The sequence below is a fragment of the Anolis carolinensis genome, chromosome 2, assembly GCF_035594765.1.
Source record: "Anolis carolinensis isolate JA03-04 chromosome 2, rAnoCar3.1.pri, whole genome shotgun sequence".
NCBI classification, from domain to species: Eukaryota; Metazoa; Chordata; class Lepidosauria; order Squamata; family Dactyloidae; genus Anolis; species Anolis carolinensis.
Genome location: NC_085842.1, coordinates 286,603,161 through 286,626,767, shown reverse-complemented (window position 1 = coordinate 286,626,767; position 23,607 = coordinate 286,603,161). Strand labels below are relative to the sequence as shown.

The following is a 23,607-nucleotide window of genomic DNA, read 5'->3' as shown; positions in this document are numbered from 1 at the left end:
AACTCTTTACAGAAAGGGAATTCAGTATGTTAAAGTATACTGTTGTGAGAAATGACATTTGGATACTTGAGAAATATGATATAATTATGGCAATAGTTTACACGGCTTTCAGTGAAAATGGCATTCCTATCAACAAAAGACCACTGTGAATGAGTTTGGGAAGGTGGGATGAATTAAATAATATGGAAGATTGCACTCCCCAAATCATGCCCCCCTCCAAATGTTTACAATTGATTATTGTAATTTTGAAACCAAAACTAATAAAAGCATGTTTTCAATACCATTTGAACTGATTTTTAGAATTAAATAATCAAATAGAGATTATGGAGAGAAAAAAGCCCTTACCTCACAAGTATTGTAGTCCTCAGAATCTAGCAGGCTACAAAGCTTTGGTAAAAGCTCAGGCCAATTCTGCAATTCTCCTTTTGAGGCAATGGTTGTAATCAAGATACCTTAGATTTTGGGAGACAAATAAAAAATATAAACTTGTCATACAGTTTTTCTTCTGATATTAGTTTTCTGTTGACCAAATTTAAGAAATATGTTATAATAGAAAGAAGAAGAAGAAATTATCGAATATTCCTCCTGAGATGACTACATATCATATAGATATTATCTTTTACAGAAAGATAATGCAGAAAGGTGGATTGATAAGCTTGGTACTGAAAATATTAAGAAGTTTCCCTAAACTTTGATTCATACTTATTCAAAAGTTAGAATAAGGAAGCGGTAAAAAAATAAGGAAGTGATGAAAGCAATTCTCCATTGCACCACTGTCTTTGGAAGATTAAGACCATATCCTATTTCATCTCTACTATCAAAGCAGGTTCACAGGACAGCACTACAGGGGAAAGAGGAATCTATATGGTAGTAATAGCAACAGACACACTTGACACTCTTGTACTGGACATGGGTAGTTCACAGTGGCATTTTAATTCCTAGAATCTACAACCACTACCCATGTTGGGCTACAGTGTCCAGAACTAGAATCTAGAAACATCTGGTGATCTGAAGACTGCCTCTCCTCATCTAGTGACAGGGCAATGATACTTATGACTTATGACTGCATCTTAGCTGCTGGCCACCATTAAAACTCTTGGGAGACCAGTCTTGTTCACCCAGATAGAAGATTTAATACATAAGGTGGAGGGATTTAACAACCTCCAAGATTGCTGAATGGCATGGAAGGATCAGTTTTGAGGAATGCTAAATATTTCTCTTCATCCCATCTGGGACTCCTACTTTAAAAAGTTTGTAAGTCAAACCGTATGAGGAGTGGCTTAGGAAGTTGGGTATGTTTAGCTTGGAGAACAGAAGATGAGAGGGGACATGATAGCCATGTTTAACTGCTTAAAATAATGTCACATTGCGACAGGCTTATTTTCTGCTGCTCTAGGAACCAGGACACAGAGCAATAGATTCTAAAGGGATTCCACCGAAATATTAGGAAGGGCGCCCTGATGGCAAGAACAGTTTGACAGTGGAATATTCTGCCTCAGATCTTGGAGAAGTTTCCTTCTCTGGAAAATTTTAAGCAGAGCCTGGATGGATGGGGTGTTTTGATTGTGTGTTTCTGCATGGCAAGGGATTGGACTGGATGGGACTGAGGTCTCTTCCAACTCTATGATTTTACTGCTACCAATTGTGTTGAACAGCCTACAACAATTGTGTTCACTTCTTTCATGTTGGGGAGTGACAAGAGAAGAGCTGTTAGGAATTGTGGGAGTTGAAGTTCAAAACACCTGGAGGACCAAAGTTTGCCGGTGTCTAATCTAGATCTAAACTATGCCTAACAGAAAGGTAGCAAGCATGGCTGCTTTGGGGCTGCAAAATTGGGCAAGCTGTGTTGGGTTTTCATTGAAGCAGTAGCTCTCAACCTCAGGGTCCCCAGATGTTTTGACCTTCAACTCCCAGAAATCTCAACAGCTGGTAAACTGACTGGGATTTCTTGGAGTTGTAGGGCAAAACACCGGGGGACCCACAGGTTGAGAACCAATGCATTGAAGACCTGGCCCTCTGCTCCTCACCCCAGTGATCGGCTTAGTCATAAGGATGAACAATCTCTGTTGACTTCAGCAACCAGACCAGAGTTCCTACTTTCCTGCCACTATTAGCAGGGCGGATGTAGAGATGATTTTGTAGCAGAGACAAGAGGAATGGGACTGCTCCTATGTCCTAGGGGTTTTACACCTCTGCTCTAAGCAGTTGATAAGCCATGCAACGTAGAAGCAAATAGCAATCACACAGGGACAAGCCAATCATTTTATGAGTGACAGCATTTTAAAACTAAAACACTCACATTCATCCACACTATAAAAGTAAAGAATATTTGCTTTCTGAAGACTTAACATATTCCAGGGAATATACGAGTTGATAATGAATTCCAACAGAACGCATGACCAAAGAAACACTCTTCCTATGAAAACTTTGCAAGAGCGACTGATGCTGTGACCCTAGGTAATGCTGCTATCTTATGCACATTTATTTGTGAATAAGAGACTTACTTCTGATTAAAGATGCTTGGGATAAAGCTGTAAGATGTCTACACAAAGTAGTGGTCAACAGGATCAACCTACTAATATAAATAGCTTCTCTTAAACTGTCTATTTGTGGAACACTGATTCATATAATCCTTCTTTAATATTGCAGTTTATAGATGCGGCCAAGAAAATGCTTCTATTTGTGAAATGAAGCAGTGATAAAGAAAATGTCATTTGTAGCAAAAAGTAAAAAATAATAAAGATAAAATAAAATACTCCTGAACTGCATACTTCATTATCACATTGGATTTGTACATACTGGTACATTTTTCCCCAGAATATCACACATACAAAAGTTTGAGACCAGCTAATAATCACCATTAGGGTGAGGCACAAGGGAGACTGAATTGTGGGAAATTCAACTATCCTGAGTAAAGCTATTTAAACATTTCAAAAGTTAGTCAACTGTACTTTCACTGATTTATCTGATTATAAAGTAATTCCTTCCTTGAAGTGTACACAGCAGACTGTGATCTATCCCTCTCTTCCACGAGTCGAAAATGTCATCATAATGCTGACAAAAGTAACAGTTTTAAGCAAAGTGTTTTGGTATGGCAAAAGATGACAAAGAAAAAGAGAAGGGGTTCAGAGGACAGCCTTGCTATCCCATTCACTCAAAAGTGGCTCCTAACTACAGAAATTATGGCAGGAAGAAAGTAAATTTTTCTGGAAGGTCAACTCTCAAACAAAGCATGGAAGCAGAACACTCATTCTTAGCCTCCTTATACAAGGCAGAGCCAAATAGGGAAAGTTTGGTTGCTCTCTAGGAAGGACAAAATGAAATGTTTCAATTTTGATACACACACACACACACCTTTGCTCTCTGCTCTAACCCTGTATTCCATGAAAAAACACATTTTTAAACACACATCTTTGAGAAAATTGTAACTGGTCAAAACAGAGTGAGCATCTTAAGGGGATAACGTCAGCTGCATAGACTATGATGATTTGAACTAAGTACTTTGAAAGAAATACTAAGACTTTTTTGTTTACAGTATGTATCCAAAACTTTATAACAACAACAACAACAACAACCGACTTTATTTTTACCCCTCCACCATCTCCCAAAAGGGACCCGGGGCGGCTTACAGGGCACTTGTAATGTAACAATACACACAGTGCAATAAAATACAAATACATCAATACAAAACGTAAAAACATCAATACATAAAACAGTGACACAATAAAATCAATCAACCCTAAAATAAACATCGATTTTATATATATCACACACACACACCTATCTATCTATCAATATTGATTCTGATGCATTTACTGTAAATATTAGTGCATTAGCCTATCTGAAACTTTAGGTTCCTGAACTTGTGTTTCTAACTTATGTGTTTCTAACACGAGCTTTAATGCAGAGGTCCCCAAGTTAAGGCCCGCAGGCCAGATGCAGTCCTTCAAGGTCGTTTTCCTGCCACCTGCCATTAACTTTAACCTTAGGGTCACCCTAAATCTGAAACAACTTGAAGGCACACAATAACAATCCTAAATAACTTGACTATCTCACCAGTTAAAAGCAGGCCCACACTTCCAATTGAAATACTGGTAACTTTATGTTGGTTAAAATTGTCCTTCATTTTAAATATTTTATAGTTCTTCTATGTTTTTTGAATTACAAATAATATACAGTACAGTCTCACTTATCCAACATAAATGGGCCGGCAGAATGTTGGATAAGCGAATATGTTGGATAATAAGGAGGCATTAAGGAAAAGCGTATTAAACATCAAATTAAGTTATGATTTTACAAATTAAGCACCAAAACATCATGTTATACAACAAATTTGACAGAACAAGCAGTTCAATACGCAGTAATGCTATGTAGTAATTACTGTATTTACAAATTTAGCACCAAAATACCACGATGTATTGAAAACATTGACTACAAAAATGCGTTGGATAATCCAGAACGTTGGATAAGCGAGTGTTGGATAAGTGAGACTCTACTGTATTTGCAGTGTGCATAGAAATTTGTTCAATGTTTGCAAACTATAGTCTGACCCACCCACAGTCAGAGGGACTGTAAACTGGCCCTCTGCCTAAAAAGTTTGAGGATCCCTGCTTTAATATACACAACCTTTTGCAGTAATTTGGCATAACATGAGAAAGGATTGTAAAATACATTCAGATATCTACAACTCACCTACAGTGGCTCTGATTAGTGGAGAGGAATCACCAATATTGTTTAAGCACTCGCTTTTAATGAAGTCAGTTACTCCATTTGGAAAATTATGAAAGTGAGCTTTCACATTATTTTTCAAAATAAGACCACTCAACGACCGTGTAGGTTCATCTGTAACAAGATTTTATTTTTTTTAAAAGCAGCATTTAAGCAACAATACAATGCAACCATATTTGAGAACAGTACCATTGAGTCAGTGAGGCTAATTTCTGAGTTAGTCTGTTAAATATTTTTGTAAAAAAATGCTAAGATTTTACAGCAGCAGCAAATGTTCCCATCATGCTGCCATTTTGAATGGAACAACATATCAATCATTTATTGGTTGTATTTATTTATATTCTGTCTTTCCCCCAATTCAAGACTCAATATAGCTAACAACACTTGAACATAGCTAAAATTTAACTCATACCAAAGTTTAAAAATATACACTATTCATAACATTAAGATCAGTTGTTCAAAAGTGCCTTTAAAAACACAAATATTTGACAGGAAGGTGGTATATAACAACCAAGGTTTTAATGAGAGCTGATTCTATGGTATCTGAGTCCCTCCGGGTGAGAAGGGCGGGATAGAAATATTTGAAATAAATAAATAAATATTGTGTGTCAAGCAATTACTTGCTTTGAAATACTACATTTTTACAAAGATGCTTTCAACCTTGTCTCAATATTTCTATTTCCAATCATAAACATTAATTTGTTTTCTACTTAAATGGATCTCTGGTCCTGCATGTGTTTTGGACTTTTAATTCCTAGCTCAGCCAATGGTCAGTGATTCTGGGAATTAAAGCCCAAAACATATGGATAATAACAGATTAAGAACCATTGCTGTATCTCATAGAGCTCATTAAAGAACTGACACAGTGTTCTTCTACGAAATACTGGGGAACTATTCTTGAGCTACATTGAAGTTTCCAGAAATTTCACAACAAACTAAAAGCATATTGTTATGTTATGCTAATAAGCTTCTAAGAATGCTTTTGACTACTACTACAACAATTAAAACATCTTTGCATAATGGAAAGCAATGGATTTACATTATGGTACAATATATATTAGTAAAATTTTAAGTTATACATGCATATACAGCATAACTAAAAGGCTTTAATGCACAGATTTATTCACACACACCAAAAAAATTCAAACAAAATTCACATCTTCTAACTATATATTGAATTTTTGTCACAAGCTATTTAGGTTACTAAAGAGACTCTGCTGAATAATTCTGTTAACTAAGATGGACTTTTAAAATTCTTCAGAATGTACTTCAATGCTAATCTGGTTACATGTGCTTCAAGGGTATTAACACACCAAGCTCTGTTGAAAAAATGTTCAAGGTCTGAATAATTATCAGACCTGAGCTGCAATTCTGTACTCCGAGCAAAATTGTGCTCCTAAAAGTACAGATAACAAAGCCGAGTACAAAACCCAAACCACAGGTATGCTCCCTGCCCACAACCCAAATCTTACTTTCACATGAACCACTGCATTTTGGATTATGCAAATGCCACATTCACTTATAATTGGAGATGGCATAATTTAACAGGAAGTATATGGTCATGGATCAAATCTCTGGCCTTTAACAGACCTCAGCAAGGGGCCATAAATCAAAAGGAGGATTTATTTTATGATTAAAGTAGAACACAGTGCATGCCAATCTTTGTCACTGTTGAATTTTAGTAATATAGACTGGTAAAGAGGCATACAATAGTTAAACAATTTTCAGTAATTACTTCAACAGAAAGAACGAAAAAGAATAAGATATACACAAAGAAGAATTGGTGCATTCTTTTGTGCATCCTTTCACACAGAGATCCTCTACTTCTTCTTTCTACAATTAGGAGACACCTTATTTTCATAAGAGTTAAGTTTAACACGAACTTTGCCCTTAAACAAATATTGCCTCTCCATACATGTCAGACTACACTAAAGTTTTACTGGCATTAGCGCATCTGCTATTGGCTGTTTTTCCTTTCTCTTTCTCTCTGGAAGCCTCAGAGCTATGCTCTCAAGAGCCCTGTCCAAAACTAATTTATTTTGAAGACAGCTCTATTTATTGCCAAGTAACTGTGATTGAGACCACAGCATCAAGAAGAGATGTTTACATGTAATCCAGCCTGATGGTCTAATCTAGTTACAGTAAGTCTTCCTGACTAAAGAACCTAGAAACCTAAATAGTACCTGTCCAGTTCTGCCCCTATATAATAAAAAAAACAGCATAGAACAAGTGACCTACCTTCAGATTTTAGCTTTGTGAGAACAAATATCAGGTAGTTGTTGAAGTCTGGATACTGATTGAGTTGTTCCAGTTTCTAAAGTAGAGCATTTTGTTAAAGATCATCTCACGTAAGATGTGAAAAAACCCAAAATACACAGTTAAAACTCCCTCAAGTTATTAAAGAAAACACACACAAAGTGGGAAAGCTACATTGTCTTGCCCATTGTCCAAATGTAAATAGTAGCACAAATACAATAAAGCAAGGTTGTTCAGCACTTACTTCATATAGTCACTATTGGTAATATCTGCTCACAATAACAACCACAGGAAGCTGTAGAAACCTAGAGTAGTGCTATAGGGCAGTGGTTCTCAACCTGTGGGTCCCCAGATGTTTTGGCCTTCAACTCTCAGAAATCCTAACAGCTGGTAAACTGGCTGGGATTTCTGGAAGTTGTAGGCCAAAACACCCGGGGACCCACAAGTTGAGAACCACTGCTATAGGGGATGTATGTATGACTCTGACTACCCTTTTGTCTTAAACTACTTCATGAAACGTTGTTTCATGAGTCTCTGCTGTATTCATATACTGTACAAAAAACCCCAATGATATTCCCCTTTTTCTAGGGGTGGTACATTTACAGCAATAACTGAAAATTTTACCAGCTTCAAAGGAAATGGCAGCCAGTAAGTCCTCACCACATTCAACCTGCAAAACTTGAGACTTTTTTTTCATCTGTTACTTTTCAGAAGTTTTGAACTACAACACACTAATCTTAACCATGACTAGGGCTGATGGGAGTACCAGTCCTAACATCTACAATATACCAGAATTGATAAAATCAGACAAGATACCTGCCAAATTCAATCCCTACTTTCAGTATTTACCTAGATTTTTCTGAATTTGGCAATAATTACTGGAAAATGCTTCTGAATTTCAGGGCTGTCTCTTGGTATAATCTCTAAATGCAACTGTCATAGGTTTTATGCCAACAGCAAGGTGGATTAATGGACAGGAAGTATACCCAGGTATACCTGTTCACACTTCAGAGTACTCACATATTTCTTTATGTAACTCTCGCACCCTAATTTCTTTTGTTTTATTGTTTATCTTTTTATGTAAGGTGAGACAATTTTTTGTTTGTTTGTGGTGTGATAATCGGAAGCCTCTTCTCTCCAGCAGGATCAGATGTTGTTGAACTGCAACTCCTATGACCTTTCACAACTGGCTATGCTGGATAAAGGTGATGAGAGCTGCAGTCCAACAATATCTAGTTGCTCACCTTTGTTTTAAAGGCTGGTAATAGATGCTAGACAAAATATTTGTCTGCTTTGAATAAGTAAGATGCAGATGGCAAAAAAGATGCAGCATTCCTGCTTGACCAGTCATCCCATAGAAAAGGCAAGATGCCATCAGTGAAGTCTTTAGAGCTTGTTATGGATGATGGGCCATCCCTGAAGAGAGTCATGACATCATTTTGGAAAATGGACTGCTAAATAGAGCTTCACAGTATCCAATCAAAAAGGGACAAGGGACACAGAAAACATTTTCCCAGTGCTTTAGTTTCTCCTTATCTATATTGTTTCACATCTGATGACAATATGTCACCCCTCAAAAAGAGACATATCAATCTGCATATAACATCCATGTCATTATAAAAGTTATTATGATCCTTGCTAGTACTAGATTATTCAACGAGCATGAGAATGTAGTTTCCAGCATTATTCACCACTTGATATGTTAGCTATAGCTGTATATTAGTCTTGCAATCCAAGAACAGCTCAAGTGCTTCACGATTTCAACTCCTGCTCCAAAATGACTCCCATAAGACTTGAGATAAGCAGAGGGTTCCTTATCTTCCCATTACCCCATAAGAAGCATAAGCATCTCAGCAGGAAAGGCAGGACATCTCTTTCAGAGTAGGCAACATAGTGACCTGGCCAAAACCCCATTTGCTTAGGTTTGTTCATTTAAAGGGCTGCACCCCAGTTAGCATTGCTTTCTACAGACAGAAAAGCTTAGGCACCAGAAAAGTATGAAGACAGCCTCCTAAAATTAAGGAATCCCATAATATCTTATGGAAAGGAGGATAAGGAATATGATAGGAAGGCTGCACATACCAAACAATGACCTAAGGCCACACACATATCATGTTGGGGAAAGGCATTTTTCAGGGTGAAAATTCTTTATATAACTCTTTCAGGATGTGCAGTTAATGGGGTAACACATGTATCAGAAGTCAAAATCCTTAAGAAGCCATACTGATGTGCTAGTAATAGCTTTGTTAAATTGAAAGCTGTCTTGCTTTCAACTAAATGGTTGATTAGCAGATGAGAAATGTTACAGACTTAGTCAGCTCTCTGACTTATATAAACATCTGTTCCACTAGAAAATCAGAGCAATTATCTTGTGGTTCCAAATTTTAGAACCAAACATTCACAAGCACTGCATTTTATCGCTATATTAATGCACAGTAACAATATGCAAGCACGCGACAAAAAGCACATTTAATGAGGTTTAGCCTGTACCAAAATACATCTGTACAGCTTGAAACTATTCCCTGCACACATTCTACAGGCAAACCTTTCATCAGATCTATAGCAAGCCTGAAAGGGACAAAGGGCTATCAACACAATGAAAGGAAAATTATGGACAATCTAAAGAAGGCATGGGCAAACTTCAGCCTTCCAGGTATTTTTGACTTCAACTCCCACAATTCCTAACAAGCACCTGGAGGGCCAAAGTTTGCCCATGACTCATAAAGACTCATAAAGAAAGCCTATTTCTCCCATCTGCCAAACAGTGCTGGTGCCTCACCAAACAACAAATCCCAAGTCTAGAGCATTGACCTATGACAGCAAAAGAGGTCTCACACTGCACTAACACTACAGTGTAGATGCACCCTAAAACTGGGAGGTACGCGCACAAGGGTCTGAGACTGCATCTACACCAGGCATGGGCAAACTTTGGCCCTCCAGGTGTTTTGGACTTCAACTCCCGTAATTCCTAACAGCCTACCAGAGGGCCCAAGTTTTCCCATGCCTGTTGTACAGTCTGCATCCTTACATATCCTGCCAGGTTGTAACTGGAAGGAGGGCTGAGCTTGCAAATCTTACAGGATGGCCTGTGGAAAGGGAGGGGGATAACCGGGGAAAGTGACTGATACCAGAGCTGCCAAGCCTTGGAAGAGGGCTGGGAGCCAGGCTCACAACAGGTGCAGGGCAGCCTGGGGGTGGCAGAGGGAGGGGGGGAAAGAAAGAAGAGAGGGGAGGGAGGAGGGAAAAGGGTGAGGAAAGAAGGAAGATGGGAAGGAGGAAGAGGGAAGAGAAGAAATAGAAAAGAGAGGGGGGGAAGGAAGGAGATGGGGAGGGAAAGAGGACGGAAGAAGGGGAGGACAGAAGGAAGGGAGGGAAGAAAAGAAGGAAGAAAGAAAGAAACAAGGGAGAAAGGAGGAGAGGAAGGAAGGCAAGAAAGGGAGAGGGAAGGAAGGTGCTGCCAACCCGTACCACCGGGCTCTTGGTGGTTCAAAGCCCGCGCCAAGGCCGGGCGGGGAGAGGTTGGCCCTCTCCCCGCATTAGCGCCGCTGAAGAGGCAGCCGGGCCCTCCCCTGGGGCCGCAAAGCAGGGCCCGGCCTTCCTCCCGTCCTTCCCCGAGGCCCGTCTCCCAGCCCTTCTCCTCCTCCTCTCCTTTCCCGCCCGAGGCCCGGCCCTGGGCCGAGGAGGATACTTGTTGCACGGCGCGCTGCGTGGTGGTGTCCGGAGACTGCGACTCCTTGAGAAGCTGCAGGATCTGCTGCAGCCCCTGCTCGTCGGGCTTCCACTCGTACTCCATCTTGGGAGGCCAAGGAGGAGACAACAGGCGGCGGCGGCAGCGGCGACCGCGCTAGGCCTCAGCGGGGAGGGCCCACCTCCTCGCTTTCCGTCCGTCCGGCCTCTCTCTCTCTCTCTCTCGCTCCCTCCCTCCCACTCGCAGGCCGCTTCCCGGAGCCTTTCTCGAGAGAGAGAGAGCGAGAGGGCGCCTCCTCCTCTTCCTCCTCCAGGCCGGGCTCCTGCTCGCGCTGCTCCGCCTTCCGCCTCCTCGAATGCCGCCGCCTGCCGTGCGCCGCGCGGAGGAGCCCACTGAGTCACGAAGCGCAATTTGCAATCTGGCCCCGAAAGCAGCGCCAGCGCCGCCACCGCCGCAGGGTCCTAGCGCCGGGCATTCCACTCTCTCAGGCGCCTCTGTGGTGGAGAGGCCCCGCCCCAATACCCAAGGAAGAGGCTTTGGGTTTACCCATGGCCCAATGCTGTGGAAACCTGGCAGTTGTAGTTTCGTAAGGTCTTTATAGCTTTCCTGCTAAGCAGTGCTGGTGCCTCAAAGAACTACAACTCCCACGATTCCACATGGCTGTCAAACAGCGTTAATTTGATAATACAATAGAGTCTCGATTATCCAACGCATTTTTGTAGTCAATGTTTTCAATATATCGTGATATTTTGGTGCTAAATTCGTAAATACAGTAATTACTACATAGCATTAATGTGTAATGAACTACTTTTTCTGTCAAATTTGTTGTATAACATGATGTTTTGGTGCGTAATTTGTAAAATCATAACCTATTTTGATGTTTAATAGGCTTTTTCTTAATCTCTCCTTATTATCCAACATATTCGCTTATCCAACGTTCTGCCGGCCCGTTTATGTTGGATAAGTGAGACTACTGTATCTGGAGATAGAAGTTCTGATGTTGATGTTTTATTGATGTGACATTTGTTTTATTCTCGATATTTGTTTTATTGTTTTATTGCTGCTGTTGTATTGTTGTCGGGCATGGCCCCATGTAAGCCGCTCCGAGTCCCCCCAGGGAGATGGGGCGGGGTATAAAAATAAAGTTATTATTGACACAACGACGTTGTATGACACAGCAAACAAGATAGACATGCTGGATTTTGTATCACAAAACCACAAGTCGAACACTTCCCAAGTGTCTAGGACTGTGTGATGTATTTTCGGATGATGCGTGCAGATCCCAGCAGGGTGGCATTTTGCAGTTATTATTATTATTATTAAGTCAAATTCAACTTCTTTCCGTCTGGCCCTCCCTTCAGGCCAGGGATGATGGGAGTTATAGTCCGACCTAAGCTAGAAGGTGAGAGGTTGTTTGGTTGAAAACAGGCAGAGAGCTGCTTGGGGTGCTTCTACGTCCGAGAATTCATGCAGTCTGATGCTAAGGAACCATGTGAAGCATTGTGAGAGTTGAAGTCCAAAGCACCCGGAGGGCCAAGGTTTGCCCATGCCTGGGTGTAGATGCACCTTTACATGCTAGCTGCCTTACCCTCCAATTGTGATGCACTAATCTTACTCATAGGTTGCATCTACATTGTATGGCCTACCTCTGAGGCGTGTGCTTGCTCCATCAATGTTTAATATTCACACAAATGATCTGCCACTGCCAGACGGGACAGGGAGTTTCATCTATGCTGATGATTGTGCCATCACCGCTCAAGCAGGGAGCTTTGAAATGGTTGAACAGAAGCTCTCTGAAGCTTTAGGTGCTCTAATTGCTTATTACAGGGAAAACCGGCCGATTCCTAATCCATCTAAAATGCAAACATATGCTTTTCACCTTAAGAACAGACAAGCATTTCAAGCTCTGAGAATGACGTGGGAAGGAATCCCACTGGAGCACTGCAGCACACCAAAATACCTGGGACTTACTCTAAACTGTGCTCTGACTTATAAGAAGCACTGCTTGAATATCAAGCAAAAAGTGGATGCTAGAAACAATATCATACAAAAGTTGACTAGCACAACCTGGGGATCACAACCAGACACAGTGAAGATATCTGGCCTTGCACTTTTCTACTCTGCTGCTGAGTATGCATGCCCAGTGTGGAAAACATCTCACCACGTTAAAACATTGGATGTGGCTCTTAATAAGATATGCCGCATTATCACAGGATGTCTATGTCCTACACCGTTGGAGAAATTATATGTTTAGCTGGTATTGCACCACCTGACATCCGTCAGGAAGTAGCAGTTTGTAATGAAAGGGCCAAGGCATTGACATCTCCGGCTCATCCCGTTTGGATATCAGTCAACACGCCAACACCTTAAATCAAGAAATGGCTTCCTAAGATCTACAGAGATACTAGCAGGAACACCTCAGCAAGCGAGAGTCTAAAAGTGGCAGGCTAAAATCCGGAACCTCAATCAGTGGCTGAGACCAGATGAGAAACTCCCCCCTGGGCACACAGAAGACTGGGCGGCTTGGAAGTCGCTGAACAGACTGTGTTCTGACACCACGAGATGCAGAGCCAATCTTAAGGAATGGGGCTACGAAGTGGAGTCCACGGTATGTGGAAAAAAGCAGACCACCTACCACAATGCAGCCTGAGCCCTGCCACACGCACAATGGAGAGCTTACTTACAACTATACCAGAGGCACTCAAAGTGGCCAGTTTCTGATCAAAGGAAATTTAATATAATGCCAAGTTTTTAACATTGTGGTTTTTCTATACATTATAACTGTATTCTCAGTTTGCTTATAACACAATAAATACATCCACATTGTAGAATTAATGCAGTTTGACACCACTTTAAAGGCACAGTTCAATGCTATGAAATCCTGGGAGTTGTAGTTTGGTGAGGCCCTCTAGCAGAGAAGGCTAAAGACCTTGTAAAGATACAACTCCCATTATTCCATAGCATTGAGCCACAGCCGTTAGCCTCAAATTGTGTTAATTCTACAATGTAAAAGCACCCTGAGAGTCATGTCTTACACTGCTTTGTCACCTGAGCCTGCTACTGTTTGTTTACTCTGTTCAGGGAAGTGTATTCCAATTCCAAGGAAGCATCATTTGCTCTGAATCTGCAGCACTTCACACTTTTTCTAAGGAGCAAATCCCCAGAACAGTTACCATACATTTATTTGAGCAAACACATCTTGACTCGCCTTGTTAAAACTTTCCTCCAGTCTTGACAAATTCTAGTCTTAACCAATCATCTTGTGTTTCTTTAAACACAATTCATCCAAGGATTAAATGTATGCATCTTATACTTAGTAGAAAATGCCATTTTAAATTATATGTGGTCAGGGTTTTTTTTCCAAATGGAAACAAGCTTAAAGGTAGTAGGAATATTAAAATATAGTCAGAAAAGTGTGTATGCTAAGAAAAAGAGCCCTACACTAGGGGTCCCCACACTAAGGCTCATGGGCCAGATACAACCTTACAAGATCATTTACCTGCCACCCGCCCTAAACGTTAGACTTATAGTTGCCCTAAGTCTGAAATGACTTGAGAAGGCACACCACAATCCTAATTAACTTGACTGTCTCATCAGCCAAAAGCAGGCCCACACTGTTGGGTTTATGTTCGTGAACATTATTCATTTTAAATATTTTATTGCGTTTTAAACACTACAAATAAGATATGTGCAGTGTGACCGGAATTTCATCAAACCACAAATCTCAAGCATCTTTAGGATTATGCCATGGTAATTAAAGTGGCATATGACTGATACATGTGTAATTTAGATCAAATGTATTATGTAGCTGGTTTTGGGTGGACTGGGCACTTAGTATATCTTGGTAATTATAATTCAGAAAAGTAAATTTGAGCTCCATAGCACAAATTCTCTGCCATGGAGCTCAAATTTAGTTTTCTGAATTACAATTACCAAGATATACTAAGTGCCCATCTACATTATATAGCATTAAACTAATGTAAATCTCATTCCCTCTCTTTTGAGGGTATGTTGATACATTTTATATCCTTCACCAAAGAACAAATCCTAAGATTCCTTAGGAAAGCATCAATGCAATTAAATGATATGAAATGGATACCTTCCATCATCACAAGCATCAGCAACAACATGTTGCCAAGAGTTAGGTCTCTGTCTTTGTAGCTGCTACCTTCTCCACCTGGCAAATGAATGCTGCCCTTGCTCAGGGCTGCCTTCCTTCTCTTGACACTTTATCGGACATGTAGTGATTCATCATGGGAGAGTCACCCGTACTGGTAGTTCAAGCATTCCAGTCTGGATCTACATCAATCCTCAGCTACATGACTGACTACCAGAGGAGCAACAACCTGGCATTAGGGCTTGGGCGGGGGGGGGGGGGGGGGTCAACTCCAGTGGTAGAAAACAGGTCCACAATGGAAACAGCAGGTGTGTTGGCAGTTGGTTCCAGAGTAACAGCTGTGCCTGAGAGGAGAAGAAAGGTAAAATCTTGGAGGGTCTGTTGATGTAATTGTCCAGTGCAGATACTGAAAGGGAAAGCTGTCTATGTATGAGGTGATGTGACTAGAATTTAAGTAAAATCCAGCCAACTGGGGACTAAGATCCATGTATTTCCCACTCTCTTAATACTGGTTTTTGCCTCTCACCATCCCTTATCACACATTCAACCTTTCCTTAAATCACATATCATGCAGTAAGAAATTCTTGTTCTCTTTCCACCCACCCACACACTCATACCTATATACACACACATTACTTGAAACCAGGGACAGATGGAGCTCATAGGCAGTTGCTTTATACAAAGGTAGGCCTTGTGTTGTTGCAACAGAAGTCATAGCCCCACCAGAAATTGAGCAAACCTTCAGGGGTTCTTCTTTTATTTAAGGGAGGCCCCTTGAGTGGCATAGGTCTTGCCACCTAATGATATTTTTTCATAAATTAAAACTGAGTAATCCATTTTAAAAACAAAGAACAGTAACTCTGAAACACACACCTTTGGGGGCCCTTTAGCACGTATGCTAAGTTTCATAGCCGGGGTTTCATAGTCTTGGAGCTACCGAATGTTAGAGACAGTCACATTTGTACATTTATTACTATATAAACAATTTAATACAATATAATTATTGCCATTTTTGAACAGAGTCCTTTCTTCTCTGCCTGGCACTTTAATATAAAAGTGAACAATAAAGAGTGACAAAATCAGTATTATAATTATGATGAACTAAATGAAGACACAGGTTAGTCAAAATATTTTTTTTCTAGAAGCAATATTTGATAAGTTTAAGACTTTTAAGTCTTTGTTCCTTGTAATTAAAAGCACAATCCCTCAGACAGATTAATTGACAACAACAAATGCTGTACATGATTTGTGACAAAGTTCTTTCTATAGCCTCTGAATGGAATATAAGACTACTATCTAACACTCTCAAATGCTACTTACGTCAGTGAAATGTAAGTTCAGACGTTATATAAGACATCCTAAACTATGGAAAATGTACATGTAAGCAGTTATTTACACTAGTGGTGTCCACCACCAATACTTGAATAAAATTATGGGTGTTCCAAAAGATATGCATACTCTAAAGAGCTAGTAACATGCCCTCTAAAGACAAAAAGCTACCATAACTTCAGGCAACATAATCGGAGTTAAATAAGAATGCAAAGGAGCTGTGCTGCTTTAGTGCATATGTGTGAATTAAAAAGTAGTGTACCCTGTTTCCCCAAAAATAAGACAGTGTCTTATATTAATTTTTGCTCCCAAAGATGTGCTAGGTCTTATTTTCAGAGGATGTCTTATTTTTCCATGAAGAATTATTCACATTTATTGTTGAACAAAAAAAATGAACATTGTACTTGAGGAACCAGAAATGGCGTTTAGCTGGTAAAAACCAATCCTCAAAGGCATTGGTTAATGAAGAGTATTGTATTTTAAAAATATTTTTGTTTTTAATCTGAATTGTTTTTAATACTGATGATGTTTAATACTGTTTTAATATTTGTATATTTTAAATTGTATTATAATGTTTTTAATGTTAATTTTCTGAGACTGAACACCATAGTAGTCTGAGAATATGGAGAAAGTTGTTCCTAGTAATATAGCGGGCCCTCTGGATCCATGACTTCCACAAACCACTGATCATCATGCCCCTTATTTAAATGGCAAAAACATGAATGTGGATACACTGAAAAATGTATGTTCTTTCTACTGTCATTTAATAACATAGGCATGGTCATCCATGTTTTTTGTATCCCCACAGGGTCCTTGAACCTGCAAATATATTGTGCCTACTGTAGCTGCAAAACATGTACAGACCTGAATTAATACATTAAATAACTTACATTCTACTTTTTAACCCTACAGTGAGTTTTCAAAGCAGCACACACACAGAGAGAAATTATATGTTTGCGTACTCTTCCTACTTTATTTGCCAAAATTGGAAAGTTTACATTTTTTTTTAAATTTTACATAGTATAGAATATGAATTTGTTATTACATTTTGTTTTCATTCAGAAGTCTTTGTAACCATGCAAAAATCAATTTATTTTAACTGAAATTATTTTTCAGGATTTTAACAAGTCTTGTATTTTATTGAAATTCCTATTGTAAGATTGTGTTGTAATAGGATTTATATTATAAACTAATCTGGCCCATTTATTTCTGTATATGGAATGGTAAACTCACAATGTAACGTTTTAACAATCATTAAAACCAATCTAATCTCCTATTACTATCCTCATTTTCCCAGCCTCAGCTATCCTAGCCTGCTCCATTACAGTAGAGTCTCACTTATCCAACATAAACGGACCGGCAGAACGTTGGATAAGTGAATATGTTGGATAATAAAGAGGGATTAAGGAAAAGCCTATTAAACATCAAATTAGGTTATAATTTTACAAATTAAGCAGCAAAACATCATGTTATACAACAAATTTGACAGAAAAAGTAGTTCAATACACAGTAATGCTATGTAGTAATTACTGTATTTACGAATTTAGCACCAAATTATCACAATGTATTGAAAACATTGACTACAAAAATATCCAGAACGTTGGATAAGTGAGTGTTGGATAAGTGAGACTCTACTGTATATCAAATGAAAGTACAGTTACATTTTTTCAGGAGGTGGATTCTGACTAAGGCTTCCTGTCAATAGTGAAATTGTGGAAAATTTCAAAAAATATCCCAAATCTTTTCAACAACACAGCAGTGCCAAATTGTCCAATGATTAATACACTGCTAAGTAAAAGAAGCCCAGATTAGCAATACTGACAGAAGGACGAGTTCAAGTTTTACTTATGAACATGCTTCCTAATTTATATTCTTTACACACTGACAGTCTTACTTTAATGAAATATTTGAATAACTTCATTTTAATCAACAAGATTTTTCTTCTGCAATGAAGATGTGACCAAAGTACCAATTAGATAACTCACTACTTTTGAAACTTATAATGAGCCTGCCTACTTTTGACAGAGTTGCTATTGGTGGTGGCTCAGCTGCCCAGCTGAGGGGGTGCTCATCCTGGCATGGACCGGACGCCCTTGCTCTGAAGGGTAAGGTTGTCAGTAGAGGCACCCTCCATGGCACAGTGCTTCTTTTACCAACGTAGGCAGGCTCAACAGTTGCATCTATACAAAGAAAGAGGCAATCAGGCTTCTGTTATTCATACTTTTATAATCCCCAGATCAAATTCAGAAATATAAATCCAGCATCTAATTGTTGACTGTTACTTGGAAATACATATTGTTAGTATATTATATTGGCACTCCTCATCCATTTCTGGGCCCAATTAAAATGTTACTCTTGATTTTTCAAGTCCTTTTAAGTAGGGTTGTGTGATTTGGTGGCACCATCTTAAACTGTTCAAGAACTGTTGTCTTTCTTCATGTCTAGGCAGAGGAAAATGAGAGAAAATTTCAGCATGAAATTACTTGTGGAGGAAGGGGGAGGGAAAGAGGAGGTAGTGGTATGATTTTAGAGGAGGAAGAAAATGAAGGGGAGTGGGTTCAAGCCTGTTTTCAACCTAGATGGTATAGGATTCTATGCCTCTCTGCAAAGGTACTTGGATGCATATTAGAGCATGTGCAATATCAGTGCATCAAAAAGCCAGTAGTGAGGAGACGGGATTGTGGAGAAATAGTGGATGCATCACTTGGCTATCTCATCGTTTATAGAGCAAGGCAGGTAGTGGAGGACCAGCACTGGAACTGATGAGTCTTGTATAAGCTCTGGCAGCAGCAAAAGGTCTGGGGGAAAAGGCTCCCCAAAGTTGTGAAGACTGTTGGTGACTGTTGCACAAGCCTCAGCAATAGTGTAGGGCTGGAAAAAGTTCCTATGTGTCCCGTGTACTGTAGGTAAAGCCAGGATGGGATAGGAGTACAGCAATTCTATGAACGACTAGGTACATGTTGCCACTTACAAAAAATGTTATGTTGCTTTGGCCTGTAAGTTATCATATCACCTGGTTAGCATAGTTCTACTTACGTAATTTCTGCACCCATATGCAGGCTGCTCTCATCCCTATTTCTAAACTGAGCTGACCTCAAATTAGTTCTAGTCTACCTCTCAAACCTTGTTTGGTCTAGTTGTGTGATGTTACAAAAACCCATCATTGGGTTCTGGCCTTGAAAACTCATGCTACTGACCTGCCAACCTTAGCCCTGAGTACTTAAAGGATCTCTTTCCTTCACATGTGCCTCCTGTACTGTGAAATATCTGTTCCCAAGCATTCTTGTCATCTAAGCTATGGCAGGTGATCCTTGTGGGAAGGGACCTGCACCCATTCTGAAGTTTTACAGCACAAGACAAAACCCTTTAAATTTTCCAGGCTTATACAATTTTTCTGCTTGCTTTTATTATGACTTATTTTTTTATTCTGTTATTTTTAATTAATTCGCCTTTTAGTTCATTACATGGATTAGTTGCTTTATTCTGTTTTCTGTTTTAAGTTGTTTTATTTAATTTGATCATATAATACCTTGTCAATGTGATTTAAAGATGGGATACAAATCATATAAAGTAGGATACTGAAAGGTAGAATATTACTCTTAAATGTTAAATCTTAAACTGAACAATAGCATGGTGAAGGGGCCACTTGAGTGTTGCTCTATGCCAATTACAAACATTCTAAGGATTGCTGTGTTTATTAATAAATCTAATGATTTATTGATTTACAGCAGTGGTTCTCAACTTGTGGGTCCCCAGATGTTTTGGCTTGCAACTTCCAGAAATCCTAACATCTGGTAAACTGGCTGGAATTTCTGAGAGTTGTAGGCCAAACACCTGGGGACCCACAGGATGAGAACCACTGTGTTGGAAGGTAATTCTGCTGTGTTCAATGACCACATTACTTAGTTAAAGCAGTCATGGTTGTAAACCTTTAAATGAAGTTGCATTTTTAATTACATTCTCCAAAGAAACCCCACCTCCACCCAATGCCATCAGATTATATAGCAGTCCTGAATAACAATTTGACAGCTGCATTTCTTATCAACTGTAATTTTCAATGGTTAGTAACAGTTTAACCTGGACATGATCACAGAACAGACGACAGTGACCAAATCTGTCTTCTCTTGGATAGTCATCCATACGAAAACAACCATGCAGCACATAGCTGCAACCTGAGCATCCAAGAGTTCAGCACTTCCCAATCGCATATCTGATACTTCAGAAGGAATTCTGCCCCATACATAATAGGGTGAACTGAGGATTAGTTTGCAAACGCACCTGTCCATCTGTCTAGATTAAAATGTGGCCTGTTAGTCAGTGTTGTGTCCTTTCCACGGTGCAAAGCTGGTTCATTTTGAGAGGGAGATACTGCCAATTCAGCTCAAATCACTGAGAATTGGATGGTACTCCCCCTTCTCAGACAAAACTTAAAATAATAACTTTATTTGTATTCCACCCTATCTCCCCATGGGGACTACGTGCTAGAGAACTGCTTCTAAAACTGTAGATTCTGACCCCAAATGGGCTCCCCTTAGCTCAATGTTGGGGTCACGAAAAGTTTGACAACAGTAAAATATTCCCGAATACCTGTCATTTACACAAATCTGTTAGCAAGAACAAATTGTGTTTTACAATGGACTCTGCAGAAAATGCTCCAGCATTGCTCCACAAAAAGGAAAATCAGTAAATGTTTGCCCTTTATACCTATTTTATATACCTGGAGTCACATAAAAAATTCTTAGGCAAAAAAGGGTCACGAATGGAAAAGGTGTAAGAAGCCTTGTGCTAGAGATACCACCAGGAAATAAACAAATGCCTAAGTTTAAGGTTGGGGTAGAAACCATGGGGCTTGTGTGCTATATGTAAACCTCTCAGTGTTTGCACTCCTGGGGCTTTTTTCTGAGCCCCTAAAATACTTGTTTTAAAAACTGGGTGTTATCAATTTAAAAACAAGGTGTTATTCAAGAGAGTTGTTCATAGAATCATAGAATAGTAGAGTTGGAAGAGACCTCATGGGCCATCTAATCCAACCCCCCGCTAAGAAGCAGGAAATCGCATTCAAAGCACCCCCGACATATGGCCATGTAGCCTCTGCTTAAAAGCCTCCAAAGAAGGAGCCTCCACCACAGTCCGGGGGAGAGAGTTCCACTGCCGAACAGCCCTCACAGTGAGGAAGTTCTTCCTGATGTTCAGGTCGAATCTCCTTTCCTGTAGTTTGAAGCCATTGTTCCGTGTCCTAGTCTGCAGGGCAGCAGAAAACAAGCTTGCTCCCTCCTCCCTATGACATATTTATACATTGCTATCATGTCTCCTCTCAGCCTTCTCTTTTGCAGGCTAAACATGCCCAGCTCTTTAAGCCGCTCTTCATAGGGCTTGTTCTCCAGAATTCAGTTGTCCAACATTACCAAGTCCTATATGTGAATGTAATACTGTAAGGCTTCTCAGCTCCAGCTGTTTTGCTGTGGGTTAGACTTCTTCGGAAGAATACACCAAGACACACAATGTTCGGAATACCAGAGTCTACTCTACTGCCCATCTATATAGGCCCTAGCTTTATTGTTCGGAATACCAGAGTCTACTCTACTGCCCATCTATATAGGCCCTAGCTACAGTGTTATAAATCACTCTTAGAGTCCTGGCGCCTGGAGGTTGCCCCTTCCCACATTCCAGAGTCCCTTTGCCCCCACCTCAGGGCAATTGAGTTTTATGGCTGGTTCATATTCCTCTCCTCCCTTTCGGCCCATGGCCATGTGTTCTGTGTCAGCACTCTGTGTCCAGAGATGGGGATCATGACAAATACATAGAACAATAATATGCTATGTAATTGTTCCTCCATATCCATGGATTCTGCATCCTGATACAACCATCCATGGCTTGAAAATATTTGTAAACAATTCAAAAAAGCAAAACTTGATTTTGTGATTTAAAAAAAATAAAAATATAGTAGATGTTTTCCCAAACAAAAAACATACATAAATTGTAATAATGAAATGTATTTAGGCACCACAGATCTTATGAAACCCTTTTATTTGTATTTTTTTTAAAAAAATGAGTTATTGCTTATTTCATATAGATTTAGACAGAGGTTTCTCATTACATTTGTGCAGCACACCTACACAATACAGCCGATACAAGAACATGTTACGACAGAGTTTGGAAAGCTCTGCTTTTGTTTTTTGACAGCACATCAACTAGTAGCAAAATGCTTAGCACAACATAATGCAAAACTCATATAATCTGGTAAGATACTTAGGAAAACAGTGGTTCAATGGAACTTCAAGACAGCAAATGCAGCCATCATACCAAGTTTTGAAAAATACTGAATTGTAAGGCTTAAGTGTTGCTCAATTTCTAATAAGGATGATGAAGACCCTACTGTTGGTTTGTCTCAAATTCAACAATGGTTGCATGCCTCTGGAGAACACTCCTCACAAGCAAGGGGTTGGGCACAGCCCAAACCCTTTTGGCAGGGAGAGCTTGCTTCCCTTCCAACAAGAGAGGATAACAGGGCAAGACAACTCTGAAGAGCCTGTTGCCCACATCCCAAGAATTCAAATCATGTAGCAACCATCTTCCCAAGGTCACCTTTTATTTCCAGCTCCATTCAGGGAATAGGAATAATTTTGGCAGTGAATGTGGATGCACACCTTCAAGCAAGTACTGACCATCAACTGAAATGAATTCTGAAGGTAGGAGAATTAGGTTCACAGAAACTAATTCAAACTCAACCTACCCACATTATGCTTCCTCCATGAAATTTCAAGAATCCCAGTAGTCCTTGATATCTTAATTTTTCATATATTTTATAATTTAAGTTTCTGCAGGTGCTCAATATGCATATCCTACTCAAAATAGCTCTTTGTGAAATCAAAGAGACTTTGCACTTTACTACATTCCAAGGTCACAATCCAGCAATAAAATCAATAAACCGAAACACAAATAACTGCTAGATAGTGACCTATCCATTTGCTATTACTTTGATCACAGGAACCACTTTGTTGAGACTTCTTTGTACAATTTGAACTGAGAGACTCAAAACCAAACAAGGGCAAAGATTCATGTAAATAGCTTTCAAATAAATGAGAAAAGAAACAGAATATATAGAAAACAATCTTCCAAAACACAAGGTTTTTTAGCAGCGATTTACTTAAAACAATTAAGGCTTATTTTTGTCAAATATACAATTGATGTATGTGTTTGTATCTCTTATAAAAATCCATTAAAAATCAGGAACCTTTTTCTTGATGCAAACCTCCCCTTATTTTTAGGTATCTTTTAACCTCACAAAGTTGCACAAGTACTATATAATAGTCCTCTTTTCAACTCTGTAATAAATGCTTTTTACCAATTTATATTTTGTGTCTTAGCCAATAACATATTCCTCTCCCTTGTAGTTCCATTTTTGCTCCCCTCCCCAATGTTATCAGTCTAATACAGAGCTGTCCAAACATTTTGTGTTGGTGACAAACATTGAAGACATGCATTATTT

At 39.5% G+C, this 23,607-nt stretch overlaps 1 protein-coding gene across 3 annotated transcripts in view; it reads right to left on the bottom strand.

The window, feature by feature from the left end:
* The window catches only part of tnpo1 (transportin 1), a 40,607-nt gene extending 29,488 nt beyond the window's left edge, over nt 1-11,119 (bottom strand). Inside the window, exons 1-4 of one of the 3 annotated variants that reach the window (XM_062972308.1) lie at nt 10,673-11,119; nt 6,967-7,042; nt 4,693-4,842; nt 346-452 (exon numbers count right to left, since the gene is read on the bottom strand). In XM_062972308.1, the coding sequence (XP_062828378.1) occupies nt 346-452; nt 4,693-4,842; nt 6,967-7,042; nt 10,673-10,777 (438 nt within the window). In that variant the 5' untranslated portion in view covers nt 10,778-11,119. The remainder of the gene's footprint in view (nt 1-345; nt 453-4,692; nt 4,843-6,966; nt 7,043-10,672) is intronic. The other 2 variants (XM_062972309.1, XM_003216263.4) reach the window with 2 other exon arrangements.
* Between the last annotated feature and the right edge of the window lie 12,488 nt (nt 11,120-23,607).